The sequence below is a fragment of the Lotus japonicus genome, chromosome 1, assembly GCF_012489685.1.
Source record: "Lotus japonicus ecotype B-129 chromosome 1, LjGifu_v1.2".
NCBI classification, from domain to species: Eukaryota; Viridiplantae; Streptophyta; class Magnoliopsida; order Fabales; family Fabaceae; genus Lotus; species Lotus japonicus.
The window spans coordinates 8,360,061-8,378,202 of NC_080041.1; the positions used below are offsets into that span (position 1 = coordinate 8,360,061).

The window sequence follows — 18,142 nt, forward strand, 5'->3', positions numbered from 1 at the left end:
TTTAAAAATTTTGTAATATAAAAAATAACCAAAGCATTAAAAGAAACTTTGTCAGCATATATCTTAATGGTAGAAAAATCACAATTGACTTTTATTAATTATTTTAATGTCATTAAAAACCATTAAATGTCAAATTAATACAGTATTTCTTTTTGAAAATATCACAGTTGACTTTTGTTAATTATTCTAATGTTATTAATAACTACTAAATGAAATATTGATTATTACTTATTTTTGAAAATATGAAATTATTTAATATTTAAATTACTAAAAAAATTAGAAAATATATGACATTATCTACTTACTAATTATAGTATGGAAGAAAAAACTTATGAAAAAAGACATAGAATGATAGGGTGACACTTGTCGGAGTTGCCACTTTTTGGTTTCGAGAAGTATAGAATATATGATAAGATAGGATGAGATAAAATAAATAAAAATGAAATGACAATAACTAATTTATCTTTTTATTAATGGCAAACTTCCAAGTGAATTTTACTTAAATATTGTGAATATTCATTACTTAATTTTACTTAATTGTTTGATTGCTACGTCAAGTGATGGTTGCGGCTTCAAACTTATTCGGAAAGACACAACTACTCCTTTACTGACCGAGGCACTAGCCTTCCGGAGGTCTTTATCTATGAATTCAAGGAATTGCACTTTGAAACAGACCGCTTGCAACTCTACGAAGCATGACACATGTCCATGTAAGGATTGCCTTACTTTGCTATTCTCCATGATTATAGATACTTAGTTAGATCTTTTGCTTTTTTTCATTTTTCCTTTATTAAAACACTTACACAATTCTTTAGCCCGCTAATCGCTCGGCCAAAACTCTTCTCATTTTCCCAACTCGGTTCAGGTTGAAGAGGTTTCGCAAAATCTTATTCTCTTGTTTGGACTGATGTAATTGCCTCTATAACCACTGGATTGAAAACCATCACTGATTGAGGCGGCGGAAGGACAAAAGCAAATATCTCAGGCTTATTCTTTACGCACAAATTGGCATATATGACTTCCACTATGCAAACAAAGAACCGCCAGAAAGCGATTTTTCCTATCGAATAAACTGATCCAAACACAGAATAAGCTAACCTTAACACACAATATAAACTACCCATTTTGAATAGAGTGACGTTAACAGAGTTCGAAGTTGTTGGAGTTGTCTGAAAAAACAGAACACTTGTTTGCAGCTGAACTATGGAGGATGTGAAGGGGAACAGTGGGAGTGAAACACCGACAACAACTTTGGTTTTTGCTGTGAATGGTGAGAAGTTTGAGCTCTCCAACGTTGACCCATCAACCACTTTGCTTGAGTTCTTGCGGATTCAAACTCGATTCAAGAGTGTCAAGCTTGGTTGTGGTGAAGGTTTGTTCATTCACTTGGTTGTTCAATTTGTTAGTTATTGGCTGAATCATCTTTTCTTTCTGTTTGGATTTCTTTTGTTATTGAAGTTTCAATCATTTTAATATATTGATGATAAGAAATCATATTTTCTTTCTGTTTCAATGAGAATATTCTTAAACTTCTATGATTCTTAATGTTAACTAGGTGAAATCGTGAATGAGTTTTCATGGTCTTGGAATTATTTTGCAGTCCCTGATCATAGTTGGCCTATAAGTGTTTAGTACACTTTTCTGTGTTACTGGTTACTTTGTTGTCTACTACACTGTTTCTTATGGTCCTAAGAAGCAGATGTGATAGAGTAGATGAGTAACATACAGAAACTTGGATTACTCTGATCATATTATAGAGCTATTAATTTTTCATTTTCATGTTTTAAGAACAAAAAGAAGCAATATTTTAACTACAAGATTTGAGGGGTGGGGATATTTCCTCTTATTTTTTCATGGTTTTGCTAGGAAAATGAGGGTGGAGAAGGTTTTGCTTTTAATCATCCTCAATTTTTTTTTTTCAACTTGGTATTTCAGGCTTTGACATGGTTGGTTTCAGGTGGTTGTGGTGCTTGCGTAGTTTTGATCTCCAAATATGATCCTGTGCTTGACAAAGTTGAGGATTTTACAGCAAATTCTTGTCTCACACTACTTTGCAGCGTACATGGGTGTTCAATAACAACTAGTGAAGGCATTGGAAATAGTAAAAAAGGACTCCACCCAATCCATGAAAGATTTGCTGGATTCCATGCTACTCAATGTGGCTTTTGTACTCCTGGAATGTGTGTTTCACTCTTTGGGACTCTTGTCAATGCTGAGAAGACAGATCGTCCGGAGCCGCCATCTGGGTTCTCAAAACTCACTGTTAGTGAGGCCGAAAAGGCTATTGCAGGGAACCTTTGTCGCTGTACTGGGTATCGACCCATTGCTGATGCCTGCAAAAGTTTTGCAGCTGATGTTGACATGGAGGACTTGGGATGCAACTCTTTCTGGAGAAAGGGAGAGAGCAAGGACTTAAATCTTTGTAGGTTGCCTCAATATGACAGCCATCACAAGAAAATTGGATTTCCTATGTTTTTGAAGGAAATCAAGCACGATGTGTTCATGGCTTCTAAGAAACACAGTTGGCACAGACCTGCTAGTGTAGAGGAGCTTCAGAGATTATTGGGATTAAACCAAGCCAATGGAACCCGGACAAAACTTGTTGTTGGTAATACTGGTATGGGATATTACAAAGATACAGGAGGCTATGATAAGTATATTGATCTAAGAGGGGTTTCTGAGCTCTCAAAAATCAGAAAGGATCAAAATGGGATTGAAATTGGAGCAGCAGTCACAATAACTAATGCTATTGAAGCACTGAAGGAAGAGAGCACAAGTGGCTTTCTCTCAGATTTTGTAATGATACTTGAAAAGATTGCTGACCATATGGGCAAAGTTGCATCAGGGTTTATTAGAAACACAGCCACTGTTGGTGGCAATATAGTTATGGCACAAAAGAACAATTTCCCCTCGGATATTGCTACAATACTTCTTGCTGTGGATTCAATGGTTCACATAATGACCGGTACACATTTTGAGTGGCTGGCCTTTGAGGAATTTCTGGAAAGACCACCATTAAGCTTTGGAAATGTACTTTTAAGCATTAAAATTCCAAGTTTGGAAATAAATAAAGGTGAATCTTCAGAGCACAGAAATAGATTCCTCTTTGAAACTTACCGAGCTTCTCCTCGACCCCTTGGAAATGCCCTTCCCTACTTAAATGCTGCTTTCCTTGTTGAGGTGTTTCTATGCAAGGATTCTGGTGGAACTTTGATAGGCAATTGTAGGCTGTCTTTTGGTGCTTACAGAAAGCATGCAATGAGAGCAAAAATTGTTGAGGAATTTTTAGCAGGAAAGCTGTTAAGTATTAGCATTCTCTATGAAGCTGTCAACTTGCTTGCAGCCACTATATCACCTAATGATGAAAACTCAAAAACGGCTTACCATTCAAGTTTGGCAGCTGGTTTTATTTTCCAGTTCTTTAACCCTCTGATTGAAAGACCTTCCAGAATAACCAATGGATATTCTAATCTGCCTTTTGCGAAGGATTTTGAATTAAAAGAGAATCATAAGCAGGTTCACCATGACAAAATTCCAACTTTGCTGTCATCTGGGCAGCAAGTCCTCGAAGCCGGAAATGATAATCATCCTGTTGGTGAGCCAGTTGTGAAATCAGGAGCTGCACTACAAGCTTCAGGTTTGTGTTGTATACTTGTATCATCAAGTTCTGAATTAATTTACTGTCTGCTTTCGTTTTTCTCCCCTTTCTATCGACATTTCAAAGCAGTAAGCTTAAATAATTACATGACAGAAGCTGGTATTTTATTCATATTAAATTCCGTTTACTCGGGATGACCTTTCCAAAATAGTAAGGTCGTAAGCTTGTGACCCGGTGGTCAAATGTTCCAGTCACAGAAACAGCTTTTCTATATCTGTGGCCTCTACGTCCATGTCAGTTCAAAATGAATGTTTCTCTCTCTCCTTAGAAGCTTGTAGGAAGAAAACATGAGAAGGAATTTCCTTCTCTAAAAGCTTCCCCCTGTGCTCTTCATGTTCTCCTGCTTTGTAGAAGTCTTTTATTAATTCAGTGGCATCTTATAACTGATTACTACACAGCTGAAGTAAATACCACTATGTTTAAGAAAACTGGTTCCCCATTCTCTTGGTTTAAATCAACTGTGTATCTAGTACATCTGGTTATCATCTAACTATTGTCAAGACAACTATGCTACAAAGTCCACTTTCCAGGCATGTAACTAGTTTTTGTGAGTAATACATAATAACACTATTTTATCCTTTTTGTGCCTGTCAGTTATGATTATTCATGATAATTGTTTTAATTTCTGTGTAGTTACAACTAACAAAGACAAAATTATAATTAAATCTTGTATAGGTGAGGCTGTTTATGTGGATGACATTCCTTCACCACCAAATTGCCTACATGGAGCATTTATTTATAGTTCGAAACCTTTAGCAAGGGTAAGGAGTATAAAAAGCCCTGAATTGCAGTGGGATGGAGTGAAGTATGTAGTTTCAAGTAAAGACATTCCCAATGGTGGGGAAAACATTGGATCTAAGACTATATTTGGTATAGAACCTTTATTTGCAGAAGAGATAGCCAGATGTGTTGGTGATCGTCTGGCCTTTGTGGTGAGTTCTTAAATCCCTCGTTCTGCTGATCTAACAATGTATTAGATTCTTTCTCATTTGACATATTTCCATTTTGGTAACGGAAGAGCTTCTTTAGGTTGCAGATACTCAGAAACATGCAGATATGGCTGCAAACACTGCTGTTGTTGCTTATGACGTTGAAAATCTTGAACCACCTATTCTATCTGTTGAAGATGCTGTTGAAAGATCTAGTTTTTTTGAAGTTCCTCCTTTTCTCAACCCAAAATGTATTGGTGATGTATCGAAAGGAATGGCTGAAGCAGATCACAAGATTCTCTCTGCTAAGGTACATGGAATATATATATATATATATATATATATATTATTCTCCTTTGTTTCCCTTCTTCCTGTCATTTCACACCCTTGAGGTCATCTACCTTGGTTCTGATGTGATGTGATGTTTAAGTTTTCTGCTGAATTAATGCTGAAATAGTTATATTGATCTAACATATTCATTGTCATCGTTTGAATTCCATGGAAAATCCAGATGAATCTTGGGTCTCAATACTATTTCTACATGGAGACACAAACTGCACTTGCTGTACCAGATGAAGACAATTGCATTACAGTTTACAGTTCAAGCCAATGCCCGGAGTTTACACATTCTACTATAGCAAGATGCCTAGGCATTCCTGAAAATAGTGTTCGTGTCATTACAAGAAGGGTTGGGGGAGGTTTTGGAGGAAAGGCCATAAAAGCCATAGCTGTAAGTATTAAGTTGTATATTAATTTTGAAAAACTTTACAATTTATTTTTCAAACTCTTTCTCTTCTTTATTGTAACTAATGACAAAAACTGTAGTGTGTAGACATGAACCTTTGAATTTTATGTAGTTTCGGCGAAATCACTAATAATCCTTAAAAAAAAGGTCTGACTGTCAGTTTATTTAATTATTTGTAGTGTTAAGAATTCTAAAAAAATTGGTTTTTGTTCTAACTTTAGTATGAAACCCCACAACATCTTTCTGCTGCCCACCAAATATGGCAAACAACTTAGCCAAAACCTGCCTAGTAGCCCATCTATGCTTAAAGAGATAATTGGCATTCTATGAATTATTTCAACACATTATATAAAGAAGTAGATTCAAGATTTATGTGGCTTAGGCAGTTCATTTTTACTAATCCTATCAACTATTATTGTCCAAAGAAAAACCGTATCCCTGGATGGAGCTTTTGACCTTTCAATATCAGGCTGCACGGGCAGGATTATGAGTCCAAGGTTTCCCACATTAAAAGTTGATTACACACGAACATCCTAGAGAATCTATAATCCACATGTGCAGATCAGGGAAAACAGAAAAGGTAAAAAATAAAGTATAACTAGGCTGGAAATCAAACCAGAAGCTGAATGCTCATTAAGATTCCTCAATAAGAGAATTTTCCCATATAATGGAGAACCTTGAGCAGAAAAAGAAAACTAAGGAACTGAGAGAAAGTAGAACAACCAAACTAAGAGCTTTATACTAGGTATAGCAACTATACATGTATTGGAAGAAAACCAAGAGGCAGAAATATGTTTAAATTGACCATAGCTTTGAAGTGGTATAGAAATGACTCTTGTGCAAATAATAAAGGAAAAGTCATCATCGGAAAGGCCTGAAAGAATCTCTACGACCATTTCGGGAGCCTGAGTATATATAAATCCCGGGTTTGTAATTTGCTACATGAGAACTAACGCCTTGAGTAATTGAAATCTGTGGTAGCACATGTACTTGCAACATAATTTAAATATACTTTATCGGATGTTCCAACTGCAGGATATTATCACATTATTACCATAGACAAATATTATTTGCGCTCTTATTTTTGTGGGCTAATTTCTGAATATATAAAGTTTCCTTCCTGTTTCAAAATATTATGTGCTTTAGCCTCTCCTTTTTTCTACCCAATCCTGTGAGATGGGCAGAAAAAATTTGAGTACTAAACACACATCTCGCATACTGACAACCAGATCTTGCAGGTTGCTGCATCATGCGCACTTGCAGCGCACAAATTGTGCCGCCCCGTCAGGAGTTATCTGAATCGAAAGACAGATATGATAATGGCTGGAGGAAGGCATCCCATGAAGATAACATATAGTGTTGGATTTAAGAATGATGGGAAGATTACTGCTTTAGAACTTCAGATATTGATCAATGCAGGGATATATGTGGATATAAGTGCAGTGATGCCGCATAACATAGTTGGAGCTCTTAAGAAGTATGACTGGGGTGCACTATCTTTTGATATGAAGGTATGCAGAACAAATCATCCCAGTAGATCTGCAATGAGGGGCCCTGGGGAACTGCAAGGATCATTTATTGCTGAAGCTGTAATAGAAAATGTTGCGGCTACACTTTCGGTGGATGTAGATTCCGTTAGAACCATTAATCTTCACACATACAAAAGTCTTCAGTCATCCTATGAGCATTGTTGTGGTCAGTCTTTTGAGTATACTTTACCTTCAATATGGAGTCAGTTAGATGTTGCTGCAAACTATAACCAGAGAACCAAAATAGTGACAGAGTTTAACAGAATTAGCACTTGGAAGAAAAGGGGAATTTCTCGAGTACCAGTTATATTTCAACTGAGTTTAAGACCAACTCCTGGAAAAGTAAGTATTTTCAAAGATGGGTCTATTGTTGTTGAAGTTGGAGGAATTGAATTAGGTCAAGGTCTCTGGACAAAGGTGAAACAGATGGCTGCATTTGCTCTCAGTGCTATTCAATGTGATGGAACTGGAGCGCTCTTGGACAAAGTGCGTGTTGTACAATCTGATACCGTGAGCTTGATTCAAGGAGGGTTCACTGCTGGGAGCACTACATCAGAGTCAAGCTGCGAAGCAGTGAGGCTTAGCTGCAATATCTTGGTTGAGAGATTAAGGCCTCTTAAGGAAAAGCTGCAGGAGGAAATGGGCCCCATCAAGTGGGAGATGCTTATTCTTCAGGTAGCTATTAAGAGTTCAATTTTAAACACTAGTAGATATTCCTCTTGAGGAGATAATTCTTAGAAGATCAAACCATTTTGTCTTAATCATGCAAGTAACATGAAGGAAGTGGTATTTTAACTATCTTTATTTATGATCCATATGGGTAAACTGTTTTCACTTCTGATCATGAAAAGGTTTAGAAACTTGTGTTTTTTATTGCAAATTGATGCATGTATCTTAGTATTTATAATTGCGCATGAGATATACTGCCTTAAGATTTTCCTGTCCACTTGCCAAATATTTAACTACCGTGTCGCTAACAATTTATCAACATACAGGCATACATGCAATCTGTGAACTTGTCAGCATCTTCATTTTATGTAGCCAGTAATGAATCCGCGAATTACCTTAATTACGGTGCTGCTGTAAGTGAGGTAAGGTTTTTTTCCTGTGCATATTTCAAGTCAAAATGGTATAAGTTCATTGAAAGTTATTTCTCTTGATAACTCTGCCAAGTTATCATGTACTTTTGTTATTCTAAATAGAGGGAAATATTTTTCAGGTGGAAATAGATCTTCTGACTGGAGAAACCAGATTTCTTCAAACAGATATTATCTATGATTGTGGACAGAGTCTCAATCCTGCCGTGGATTTAGGACAGGTAAGCTGACTTTTCATTTGCTGCACAAGCTCAATGCTAATCAAGGACTAACTCAAAAGATGAGTTCTTAAAACAATATGATTGCACCCTGCAGATTGAAGGAGCTTTTGTTCAGGGATTAGGATTTTTCATGCTTGAAGAATATGAAACAAATCTTGATGGTTTGGTCTTGGCAGACGGGACATGGAATTACAAAATACCCACAATAGATACTATTCCTCTACAGTTTAATGTTCAAATCCTCAATAGTGGGCATCACCAGCATCGTGTTCTCTCTTCAAAGGGTATGATTAAGGAGTTCTCAATTGTCTACATGTTGAATTATATCTGCATACTGGTTTTTTTTTGTAGTTTATTCTCTAAAAATGCGTAGCACTTATACTTGAAACAGGGGACCCTAGTTGTTAGTCTTGATTAGTTAGTTGCTAGTGGTACACATTTTTGTACCGCTAGCATTAATCAATTCAATTGTCTAAATAATAGTTTGGAAAAATATATTGGCATGTCGCAGTGTTTCTGACTGTTATTTTAGACGGTTAATAAGATTGAGAAAGGTTCTCCAAATGAAAAAAAATAATAATTTGTTGCTGCAGCTTCTGGTGAGCCACCTCTACTTTTAGCAGCTTCTGTTCACTGTGCCACAAGAGCAGCTATCAAAGAAGCAAGGAAACAGCTTCTGTCATGGAGCAACTTAGATGGACCAGATTCAACATTTCAGTTGGAGGTCCCTGCAACCATGCCGGTGGTAAAAGAACTCATTGGACTGGACATTGTAGAAAGATACTTGAAATGGAAAATGGGCATGGCGTAAAGGTCCATATTATCCTAGAAATTTGAGAAGTGTTTTTTATTTATTTATTCATATTTTAATCCTGACATTGTAGAAAGATACTTGAAATGGAAAATGGGCATGGCGTAAAGGTCCATATTATCCTAGAAATTTGAGAAGTGTTTTTTATTTATTTATTCATATTTTAATCCTGCTTGTAGAAATAAGTGGTTTTTTTATTTCACATAATGATCATGCTTGTGGATTGAAATTATTTAAGGTAGTTTTTGAAACAAGGAAAAGGACTAGCTGGACAGTAGCTATGCATATAATTATTGACAAAACCTATGAAAATTTCAGGTTTTTTGTACTTATTTAATTCAACAATTCAGTTCAGTTGATTGTAGTTTTCAGGCCACTTTTCCAAACACATTCTTCTTAAAATACTCTTCTGACTGCTTAAATATCCACTATAATACTCACTTCGATATGTTCTATGTCACTAAGGAAAAAACCATGATAGCAACAGTCAGAATTTTATAGAACCAAATTTAAATTCCAAAATTAAAACATGTTTTCCTCCAATACAAGGTCCAAAAGCCATAGCCTCTTAACTCTAAGATGCACATAACTCCTTTCTCTGTATGTATCTGATGGCTTCAATTAAATCCTCTCTATCAAAGGGCTTAACTAAATGAAAGTCCATTCCAGTCTCTGTCGTTATTTTGTCAGCAGATAATGCAATAATCGGAATGTGAACACTATAGGTCTTCTCCATCTCTCGTATCTGTCTTGTTGCCTCAAACCCATCCATCACTGGCATCTGTTGAATTCATTATATAGAAAATTAAATCACATATTATATTGATCGAAAATTCAATTATTTCTTTTAAAATCTGTATTATCAATATATTCTATGGTGACTTGTAGTCAGGTTATGAATTATTATTGACAGAGTTATATTTCATAGACTTCTAAACATTGATTATGAATTTAACCTTCAATAAATCTTGAATGACTCATTCAACTTAAGAAACAAATAGGTAGACAGTGGATCTAGCATTTGGTAAAAGCATATAGAAATGAAAGAAGAAGTTCTGTGTAATAATGTCAACATTCAGTCCAACTTGCTAGCTGAAATAAAATTGATGAGCATATCATACATATGGTGGAGAATGGAAACCGCATAAGTCATAAGATAACAAAATGAGAGGAGTGGGAACCGTAGTCGTTACCTGACAGTCCATTAAGATGCAATCATAGGGAGGTTTGGCTAGACCTTTCTTAACTAGCTGCACTGCCTTTTCACCATTGTCACATTCCTCTGTAGCTGCACCAAGGGACTTCAATTTAAACAAAGCTAAATGTCTTAACGCTTTAGTGTCCTCAACAACCAAAAATTTCTTGCCCCTTAAAGGCTGGTTATCGTTGCTTGAGTCTCCACACTCTTGCATTTCTCCTTGATTAACAATAGACTTTCCACCATAGGATTTCTGAGTTCCTTTGCAAACTTGTTCAACACTTGGACATGGACTTTCATCAGGTGGAGATACTTGTGATCTGTCCATCAACTGAGGAGAGTGGTATCTTGATAAACTTGAGTCTCTACTACAAGTACTTCCAGCTATATCAGGAGTTCTTTCTCTCTGAGCTTTACTTAAATTTGTTTTCCATGTACCACCATACTCAGGAAGAAGCTTTATAACTTGGAATAAACGACTACCATGAAACGGTTTGGATATGATGTCATCTTGATTGTGTGTTTCGAGGTTGATACTACGCATAAGTGGTTTATCCAACCAAACAACCTTACAAGGGTTGGAAATGTTTTTCTTGAAGTTGGATACAATCATATCAAATTCAGAAAATGGTCCTGCATTTGCATCAATGACAATCAAGATGAAACCCGGGGCAACTCCAATTTCTGTCTTCTTGAACACTGAAGGTAAATACTCAATTCCATCCATAGAACTCAAAGGAACTCCTCTAGCTTTAGCAGAAGAATTATGAGGTGTGGACCGAGAACTCAAACTGGAAGAATCTGAAGAACTTTGGCCATTATAACGGTAACACTTCTGTTTGATCTTCTCGAGAGTATTAGAGAGATTTTTCCAATTCTTCACAACCTTGACTTTAATCCCTAAGCTTTCCATGAACCTCTGACAAGTCCTTCGGCGCTCCTCGTCTCCAATCAAAAGAACAACACGGGAAGCCTCAGGCCTAGGACTAGAGCTGCACATATGTAACCTGGGACTCACAGAAAAGATGCTTGAAGCAGAACTAGTAGTATGAATGGTTCTCACTGAAGCTTGGGTCTTGTCACCTGATCCTTGCTGAAGATATTCCCTTGCGCTAGCATCGTTCACTGTCTCACTCTCAAATAATGTGAGGAGCACATTGAACCTGAAACACGTTCCTTTTTCTCCAATATCCTTGTCCATAATTCCAATATCTCCGTGCATCAAACGCACCTAAAGAAAATCAAATAAGATTTTTATCAAGAGAATATGTGGCTCAATGAAAGAAAAACTCACAAGTACTTGGGAATGACTAGTAAGTAATACCTACCAAAGACTGCACAATCCCAAGTCCTAACCCGGTTCCTCCCTGAGTATATTTGACTTGAACATAATTCTCAAACACAGACTTGTAGTTCTCCTTGGGAATTCCTTTTCCTGTATCATCCACTTCAAACATAAAATCCATATAATTCAAATCTTGTTGGGTTGAATTCATGGCTGCTTCAAGGTCCTCATGTGCTTCATTTTTCTTATTAAATAACCATGATAAACGTTTTGTGACACTATATTGATTAGTCTTGATCATTGAGCTCTCTAATGTTGGCTTCAGAGCCCATGCCCGAACTGTTATGTGCCCTCCATCAGTAAATTTGACAGCGTTGCTCAGTAAATTACACAAAACTTGCTTAAGCTTTCCCTTGTCACCTTTCACTTGTGAATATTTGATGATTGAACCATCACAAGGGTCAAATATAAGATCTACACCTTTCTTCATGGCCACAGGATGGTATAAATCAACGACATCTTCAAGGAGATGGAATATATCAAATTCCTCTTCCTCAAGTTGCATTTTTCCCGACTCAATTTTGCTTGCATCAAGTGTAGAGTTTAATAGTCCTAAACAAAATTGTACACAAAGAAAACAAGTTAGGCTTTGCAAGCATATATTCATTTCAATCCATGTAGAGACATGTACCTAACAGAGAACCAAACACACACTTAATGATTCTGTGAGAATCGAATTTGTCCCAATATGAAGTTTTCATATACACGCGAATGTTAGATCCACATCAGAATTTTATGTTATGATATAATCACATAAAATTTAGGTACAATGAAGTTACCTAGTAAGTCTTGGGTACAATCCTGCATTTGTTTTAGATTAGTCTCCAATTCTGAACCATGGTCAGCTAACTCATTAGACATTTCTATCAAACCAGTAAGGCCTGCAAGAGAAGTGCGAACATCATGGCTGACACTAGCAAAAGCAAGGCTTTTATTCATATTCTTTCGTTCAGCTTGTTGAGTGGCTTCCATATGTTTGATGAGTAAGGCACACAAATGCATTTCTCGCCTTGTGGTTTTAACATTTATGAATAGAAAACTAAAGATAGCCACAAATGTCATGACCATCATAACAATCAACAGTGTCAACCCCTTTTTCTGGTAGTTTAGATCAAAGCTGAGAAATCCATTTTGTGGGATAGCCAAAACATACACCTGAAACATAATCAAGTTGGGATGAAAATATAGTAATATCTTAGCAAATCTATCTATCTATTTAACTATATTTATACTGTTAAATTATTTTTCTAAGGTGTTAAATTTTTATTAGAAATCAGGAAAAGTGACATATAAATCCGATTACATATATGTTAATTCCAGCCATTATTACTTGCTTTCATTCTTTCTCAACTATTCATTCAAACCAGATATTGCATACACAAGGCCTTAAAAATAATATATCTTTCATTACCATTCAAACCAGATAGTGAACTTAACATATTGCATATATAATGAGAAATTACAATCCCTGTTGTAAGGAAGTATATTGAAAATAATTCCATGTTGTGACTAAACAAATAAAAGACGTACCGATTCTATTCCCATAATATCAATTGGGTAGCAGTGAATCAAATAGTTAGCATCCTGAAAATTCAAGATAGAACCTACAGCTTCCTCCTTACACGAGACACTGCCTTCATTCCTTATTGGATCCCCATTTGCATTCCCTGATTGGTTAGAAATGACCAAACTTCTATGTTGAATCCCTTCTGCAAGAACTTTTCCATTTTTGGTAGCCAAATATGAGGTTATGCCTTGATGATCAAGGCGAGTGATAAAATCAGTTATTGCTTTTGCTGAAAACCCAAGAGAGATCACCCCCGTTCTTGTGATTCTTGCTGAACTGAGGAACAAAAGATCATGGTCATTGCCCCACTTGGTTCCCAATGAGGCATATCCATGTGAAGCATTAAGTGCTTCTGCAATCCAGCTTGTATTGATAGAGGAGTTAGATATCACAGCTTCCCCATAAACCTCTCCAGTTTCATTGTTCACTGGTTGAATATAGTATAAGGTCTTATTTGAGACACCCCCACTTGAAGCCAAAGATGATGATGAGTTAGAGTACATTGCTAGAGTTTGATCATGATCATTGTAGAATGAGAAAAAGAGACCTTCTAATCCAATGTATGAGATTTGGGTCAAGTGAGGAACTGTCTCAAATGCTTGAAATAATAATGGAGCCACCTGCCAACAAACAACAAACAGTTAAAAATAAAAGAATTACTTTATTCACCATGGACCAAGAAAAATATGGTCCGCAAATTAAAAGGGCTTCCTTGCAAAAACAAATTAACAGTAAGGATCATATTGTAAATAACATGTATTAAGTATGAGTAAAAACATGGTTCATGGTTGGATCAGTTTTTTTAATTGATTTTGAAGAGAAGTAAAAGCTAGGAGAGGATTGACCAACCTTGGTGCCAATATCAGAGGAAGAGGTATTAGTTGAGTCAAGAGCTGAACTCAATAATCTTGCTAGATTTGTTGATGATGATTTCATTGGTTGTAACAGTTCAACTGAGTACTCAATTTCTGATTGCAAATGGGACACCATGATTTCTGAGTTTAAATTTGCTCGTTTCGCCATATGTGTGACCATCACATACCAACATGGCGTCAATGTGACCAGAGCTATCAGTGCACCATATGCCTGCAACAAATGTTTGTTTAACATAGGCAAGTGTGTATATATATATAATGTTGAAAATTTGTAGTCATATGGTTCTATTTCTACTTGGAATTTTTTTTGTAGTCATATGGTTATGAATCTCATGGCAATTGTTTCTTTCTGTTTCAGATGAAATTGAAGAAAAAGAAGAGACAAGTAATCAGAAAGTGGGAACTTCTCCTTCAATAAGAAACATATGAAAATATAAAAATGGCATGAGCTAATAAATATACCAGTAGGATCATGAAAGATGAAGGTCGCAATGCCATTGAAAAAGGGTGATTCATTGTGTCTTCTGGATGTGATGAAGTTGTTCAGTATATTTCTGCAGTGGAAACTCCATAAGATTATATTGATGCTGATATACTGAATGGTGATAACACTACAAGCTTTAGAAATGGTAAATTTCTGGTAACCAAAAATGTACAGGATTGTTTTATACATATTGTTACACATAGCATGAGAAAAGGACAAAGAATCGTTAAGAATATTTGATACGTTTTGCACAATATATTTTCCATATTAATCAGATCTCAAACTTATTCATTACTTACATTACATCTATAAAAAAGTAATAAAAATTAATTTCATTTTTATTGATATATTAAATTAGGAAATTTTCATGTAAAGTATAAGGTAATTTAAGATTCTTATAGCATAGGGGAAAATCTACTGTACTCCTATAGTATATATTTTTTCTATTCAAAGAGGACACATGTATCATGAATGATTTAATTTTTTTTTTGAAATGTATGAATGATTTAAATTTAAAATCATTTTTATTTGATGAGTCAGGTGCTGTGAGACGTAATTCTTAAAAGTTGTTGTTTAGTTGTTTTTAGCTTTCTAAGTTTTTGTCTAATTACCCTTATTTATATTTTAATCTATTGTTAAAAATTAAATTAAGAAACTTTTTTGCTTTTTATGACGTAAATCATTATTTTTGTGTGTTTAAATTCTGATTTGAAAATTTAAATTTATTGGAGAATGTTTCTGGGTTTATTTTAGATTTTAATTTTGTAATCTAATGCTAAAATTCAAATTCCAATGTGCAAAATTTAAATTTGGAGTAAAGTTTTGAACTAGTTTATCATTTTGCAATCCTCTTATTTAAATCATCTCACCTTTTGGATGTCGACTATTTTGAATCCATCCCTTCCTCAGGAGTAATGTGCTGGGAACAAGCGCGGAAGTTTTTCTCACACACTCGACCTGCATTGACGATGTTGTTTAGTTCTTCACCTCTTTATTCTCATATTGTTTTAATTTTATTTGATAGAGAAAGCAGCCCCAAAAAGGAAAGAACTCACTCGAGAAGGGGGTGCGCACTTTTTTTCTTTTCTTTTCTGAATTTGCTTGAGCACACAATATTGTTCTTGTTCTTGTTCTTATTCTGTACAGAAAAACCATGGCCTGCCTAATCTAACTGTTATACATTATATGGTTCACACATGCAACTAACAAGTAACAAGCATAAGTAAGATGTAACATATCAAGAACTAGTACTATACATTTCAAAATATAATTCAGTAAATTTTCACATAACAGAATCATAATCCGCTTCTAGAGTAAAGGTGAAGAGTAGTTTGAAACTTTACCAGGATGACCTGAGATAAGAACTCAAGTGAAAGCAAGGGAATTATCCTTGGACCTTACTGCTTACCCGGCTCAAATTCATTTGCATTATGATCCTAGTTTATAAGCTGAAGTGTTCATTAAACCCTCACAAAACATATCGGTTATTTCCAAAAATAAGTGATTTCATTTCCACTAACAAATAAAATTCCCAAATCAGGTACACCCTCGAATTTCTTTCATCAATCAGGTAATTTCTCTTCTTTCCTCATTTTCTTCCTTTTATTTTGGCAACTATATGTACCTATTATTTTTTGTTGTTTAAATTTAAATTTGGATTAAATTGAAACTTAATTATAAAAAGTGCGACAAAGTATAATGTTCACAATTAGTCAATTGCAATAATGAAAAGCACATTTCCTTGGCATTGATTCTTATTAACTTCTTTGGGTACAACAATGTATAAGCATTTTCTTAGGCTGGATTCAAAGAGTAATGGAGCAGCACACAGCAACAAAAAAGAGTAATGGAGCAACTCCGGCTCTTGACAATGGGGGGATCACAGCCGCTGCGCTTCCAGCCCACCAAAACGCCTAGTGTGCCTAGCTCGTTTGAACCATCACTTTTTTTTGGTCCTGTTTTTAAATTATGGATGATATGTTGTTCTATAACTTCAAGTTACATTGATATATGGTAGAAGATAAATTGACATTATTGTTTTAGTTTCTGGATGTTGTTTCAGGGTTATGATCTTGTCACTGGTTACCTCAAGAACACACTCAGATTGACTAATTCTCTAAAGCAATTGAAATGAATTAATGATGGAAAATAAGATTAAACTTTTTTGACATCTTTCAGGGTCTTTGTCATATCAGATTCTCATGGCATTGAAAGCATTAATTCTCCTCATTCTAACTATTCAGTATTCACACTCTGATCAAACTGGTATTAGTGCTGGACTTGATGGTGACAAAAAGGAACTTGGTAGTAGCAAGTTATGTTTTCTGAAGGATGCCTTTTCAATATGCCATGAATACTCTTGACCAAAGGAATCTGAATGGAAGTCACTTGTGATGTTATAGGATGCCACTGCTTCCCCTTCTCAAGAAAACTGCAAAAGTACTAGCGGCGATAAGAACTTGTTTGGATGCAAACCAAAGAGCACTTTTTGGAACTTATAGTGCTTTTTCTAGTATATAAGCTTCGGTTAGTCCTTATCCAAACAGGCTCTAAGTCATGCTGACAATTTGGCTAATAAAAAATTACTGTTCGTTACAATTGAACAAGTATTTTTGTTTAATTAAAATAAAAATCTTCCAAGTTTTGATAGTCCTCCACTCCTTACTTATCCTAAGCTTGTACTTCAACAAAATTTTGATTAAACCCCAACCCGTTCTTTTACTATGTTATAATGGAGAGAAACAACATCCCAACCCAACTTTTGAATTAGGTTTAGTATCTTGTGCTAGAAGGTGGTAAAAGAGCTTATTTGAGCTTTTCTTATGGTATAAGCGTTTATGAAAGTGTTTGGAAGAGTTTATGTAATTAATTTATATATTTATAAACTATTCAGAATAACTTATGAATAAGAGTTTATGCTTATTCATAACATATTTTCAATTTATTTTAATTAATTTCTTAAATTAGCTTATGAATATACGTTTATGGCCTGAAGCACTTAATTAAGTTGTTTCCCGAATGCAGCCATATATCAACTGCAAAAGAAGTGGTGATTTAGAACCAGAAGTTTAGGAGTAACTTTTGTTAGTTAAAAAGAAGTGGTGGTTTAAAGCATAAAAATACCCTCCACAAGACTCTGATTGCTTCTCTCAGCCTAGTTTGACAGAGGTACTCAATACTCTAAAAGCTCAATAGCAAAGAAGGGGAATAAGGATTGAATAGTCATGATGAAAAGTAGATGGAAAAGGCCTGAAGAAACAACCAAAACCAGCACTAACAGCAAGCTTAAGTTACATAATATGAAGAACATGATGAAGAAATTTTTTTTGTTAATAATTATAATTCTGCAGAGTGTGACATGGATTTCTTAGGTAAAACTAATCATTGATGTTCTTTTAGTACCTGAAAGCCAGCTCGTTGAGTGCGAATCAAATGCTGGAAAAGAATATACTGTATGCTTGTCATGACAAATCATGCATCATCGTATCTGATCCATGCCAAAACAAAGTGATGATACATATTACGTAGTATGACAAACAAAAACAAGTGCAGAAGCAGAAAATATATTTCATCAATGAATCAAGATCTTTGGCTAAGAAAAATTAAGAATCCAACTAAATAGACACAAAATTAAATTTCTCTTTAGCAACTCATAAATTTCATTGATGCAGATGTACTAATGG

The 18,142-nt window shown here is 35.2% G+C and overlaps 2 protein-coding genes across 5 annotated transcripts; one reads left to right on the forward strand and one right to left on the reverse strand.

Moving 5' to 3' along the window:
- The first annotated feature begins 562 nt into the window (after positions 1–562).
- LOC130733415 (abscisic-aldehyde oxidase-like) lies at positions 563–9,119 on the forward strand. Of its 4 annotated transcripts, none has more exons than XM_057585575.1 (11): positions 563–710; positions 866–1,372; positions 1,936–3,637; positions 4,334–4,590; positions 4,688–4,897; positions 5,099–5,317; positions 6,571–7,536; positions 7,857–7,952; positions 8,081–8,179; positions 8,274–8,463; positions 8,773–9,119. In XM_057585575.1, exons 2-11 carry the CDS (start codon positions 1,268–1,270, stop codon positions 8,988–8,990), a joined length of 4,062 nt encoding a protein of 1,353 aa, XP_057441558.1. In that variant the 5' UTR covers positions 563–710; positions 866–1,267; the 3' UTR covers positions 8,991–9,119. The 4 variants fall into 4 exon arrangements, with proteins under 4 accessions (XP_057441558.1, XP_057441556.1, XP_057441559.1 ...); XM_057585573.1 differs by having other exon boundaries at positions 1,958–3,637; XM_057585576.1 differs by having other exon boundaries at positions 582–710; positions 1,197–1,372.
- A 77-nt stretch (positions 9,120–9,196) lies between these two features.
- Positions 9,197–18,074, reverse strand: LOC130733417 (histidine kinase CKI1-like). Its single transcript, XM_057585577.1, has 9 exons — positions 17,862–18,074; positions 15,329–15,416; positions 14,438–14,529; positions 13,950–14,186; positions 13,064–13,720; positions 12,313–12,688; positions 11,517–12,085; positions 10,184–11,419; positions 9,197–9,771 (listed from the first exon to the last, which is right to left on the reverse strand). The coding sequence occupies exons 3-9, from the start codon at positions 14,489–14,491 to the stop codon at positions 9,565–9,567; spliced, it is 3,336 nt and encodes a 1,111-aa protein (XP_057441560.1). The 5' UTR covers positions 14,492–14,529; positions 15,329–15,416; positions 17,862–18,074; the 3' UTR covers positions 9,197–9,564.
- Between the last annotated feature and the right edge of the window lie 68 nt (positions 18,075–18,142).

What these genes read in the sequence shown, in the direction of transcription:
- LOC130733415 (XM_057585573.1), top strand. Translation starts at nt 1,204, where the DNA reads ATGGAGGATGTGAAGGGGAACAGTGGGAGTGAAACACCGACAACAACT. An exon ending in AGCTGCACTACAAGCTTCAG is followed by an intron (nt 3,638 to 4,333) that starts GTTTGTGTTGTA and finishes AATCTTGTATAG; the next exon opens with GTGAGGCTGTTTATGTGGAT. An exon ending in ACGGTGCTGCTGTAAGTGAG is followed by an intron (nt 7,953 to 8,080) that starts GTAAGGTTTTTT and finishes AATATTTTTCAG; the next exon opens with GTGGAAATAGATCTTCTGAC.
- LOC130733417 (XM_057585577.1), bottom strand. Translation starts at nt 14,491, where the DNA reads ATGAATCACCCTTTTTCAATGGCATTGCGACCTTCATCTTTCATGATC. An exon ending in CATCTTTCATGATCCTACTG is followed by an intron (nt 14,187 to 14,437) that starts GTATATTTATTA and finishes CATTTGTTGCAG; the next exon opens with GCATATGGTGCACTGATAGC. An exon ending in TTGGGATTGTGCAGTCTTTG is followed by an intron (nt 11,420 to 11,516) that starts GTAGGTATTACT and finishes GATTTTCTTTAG; the next exon opens with GTGCGTTTGATGCACGGAGA.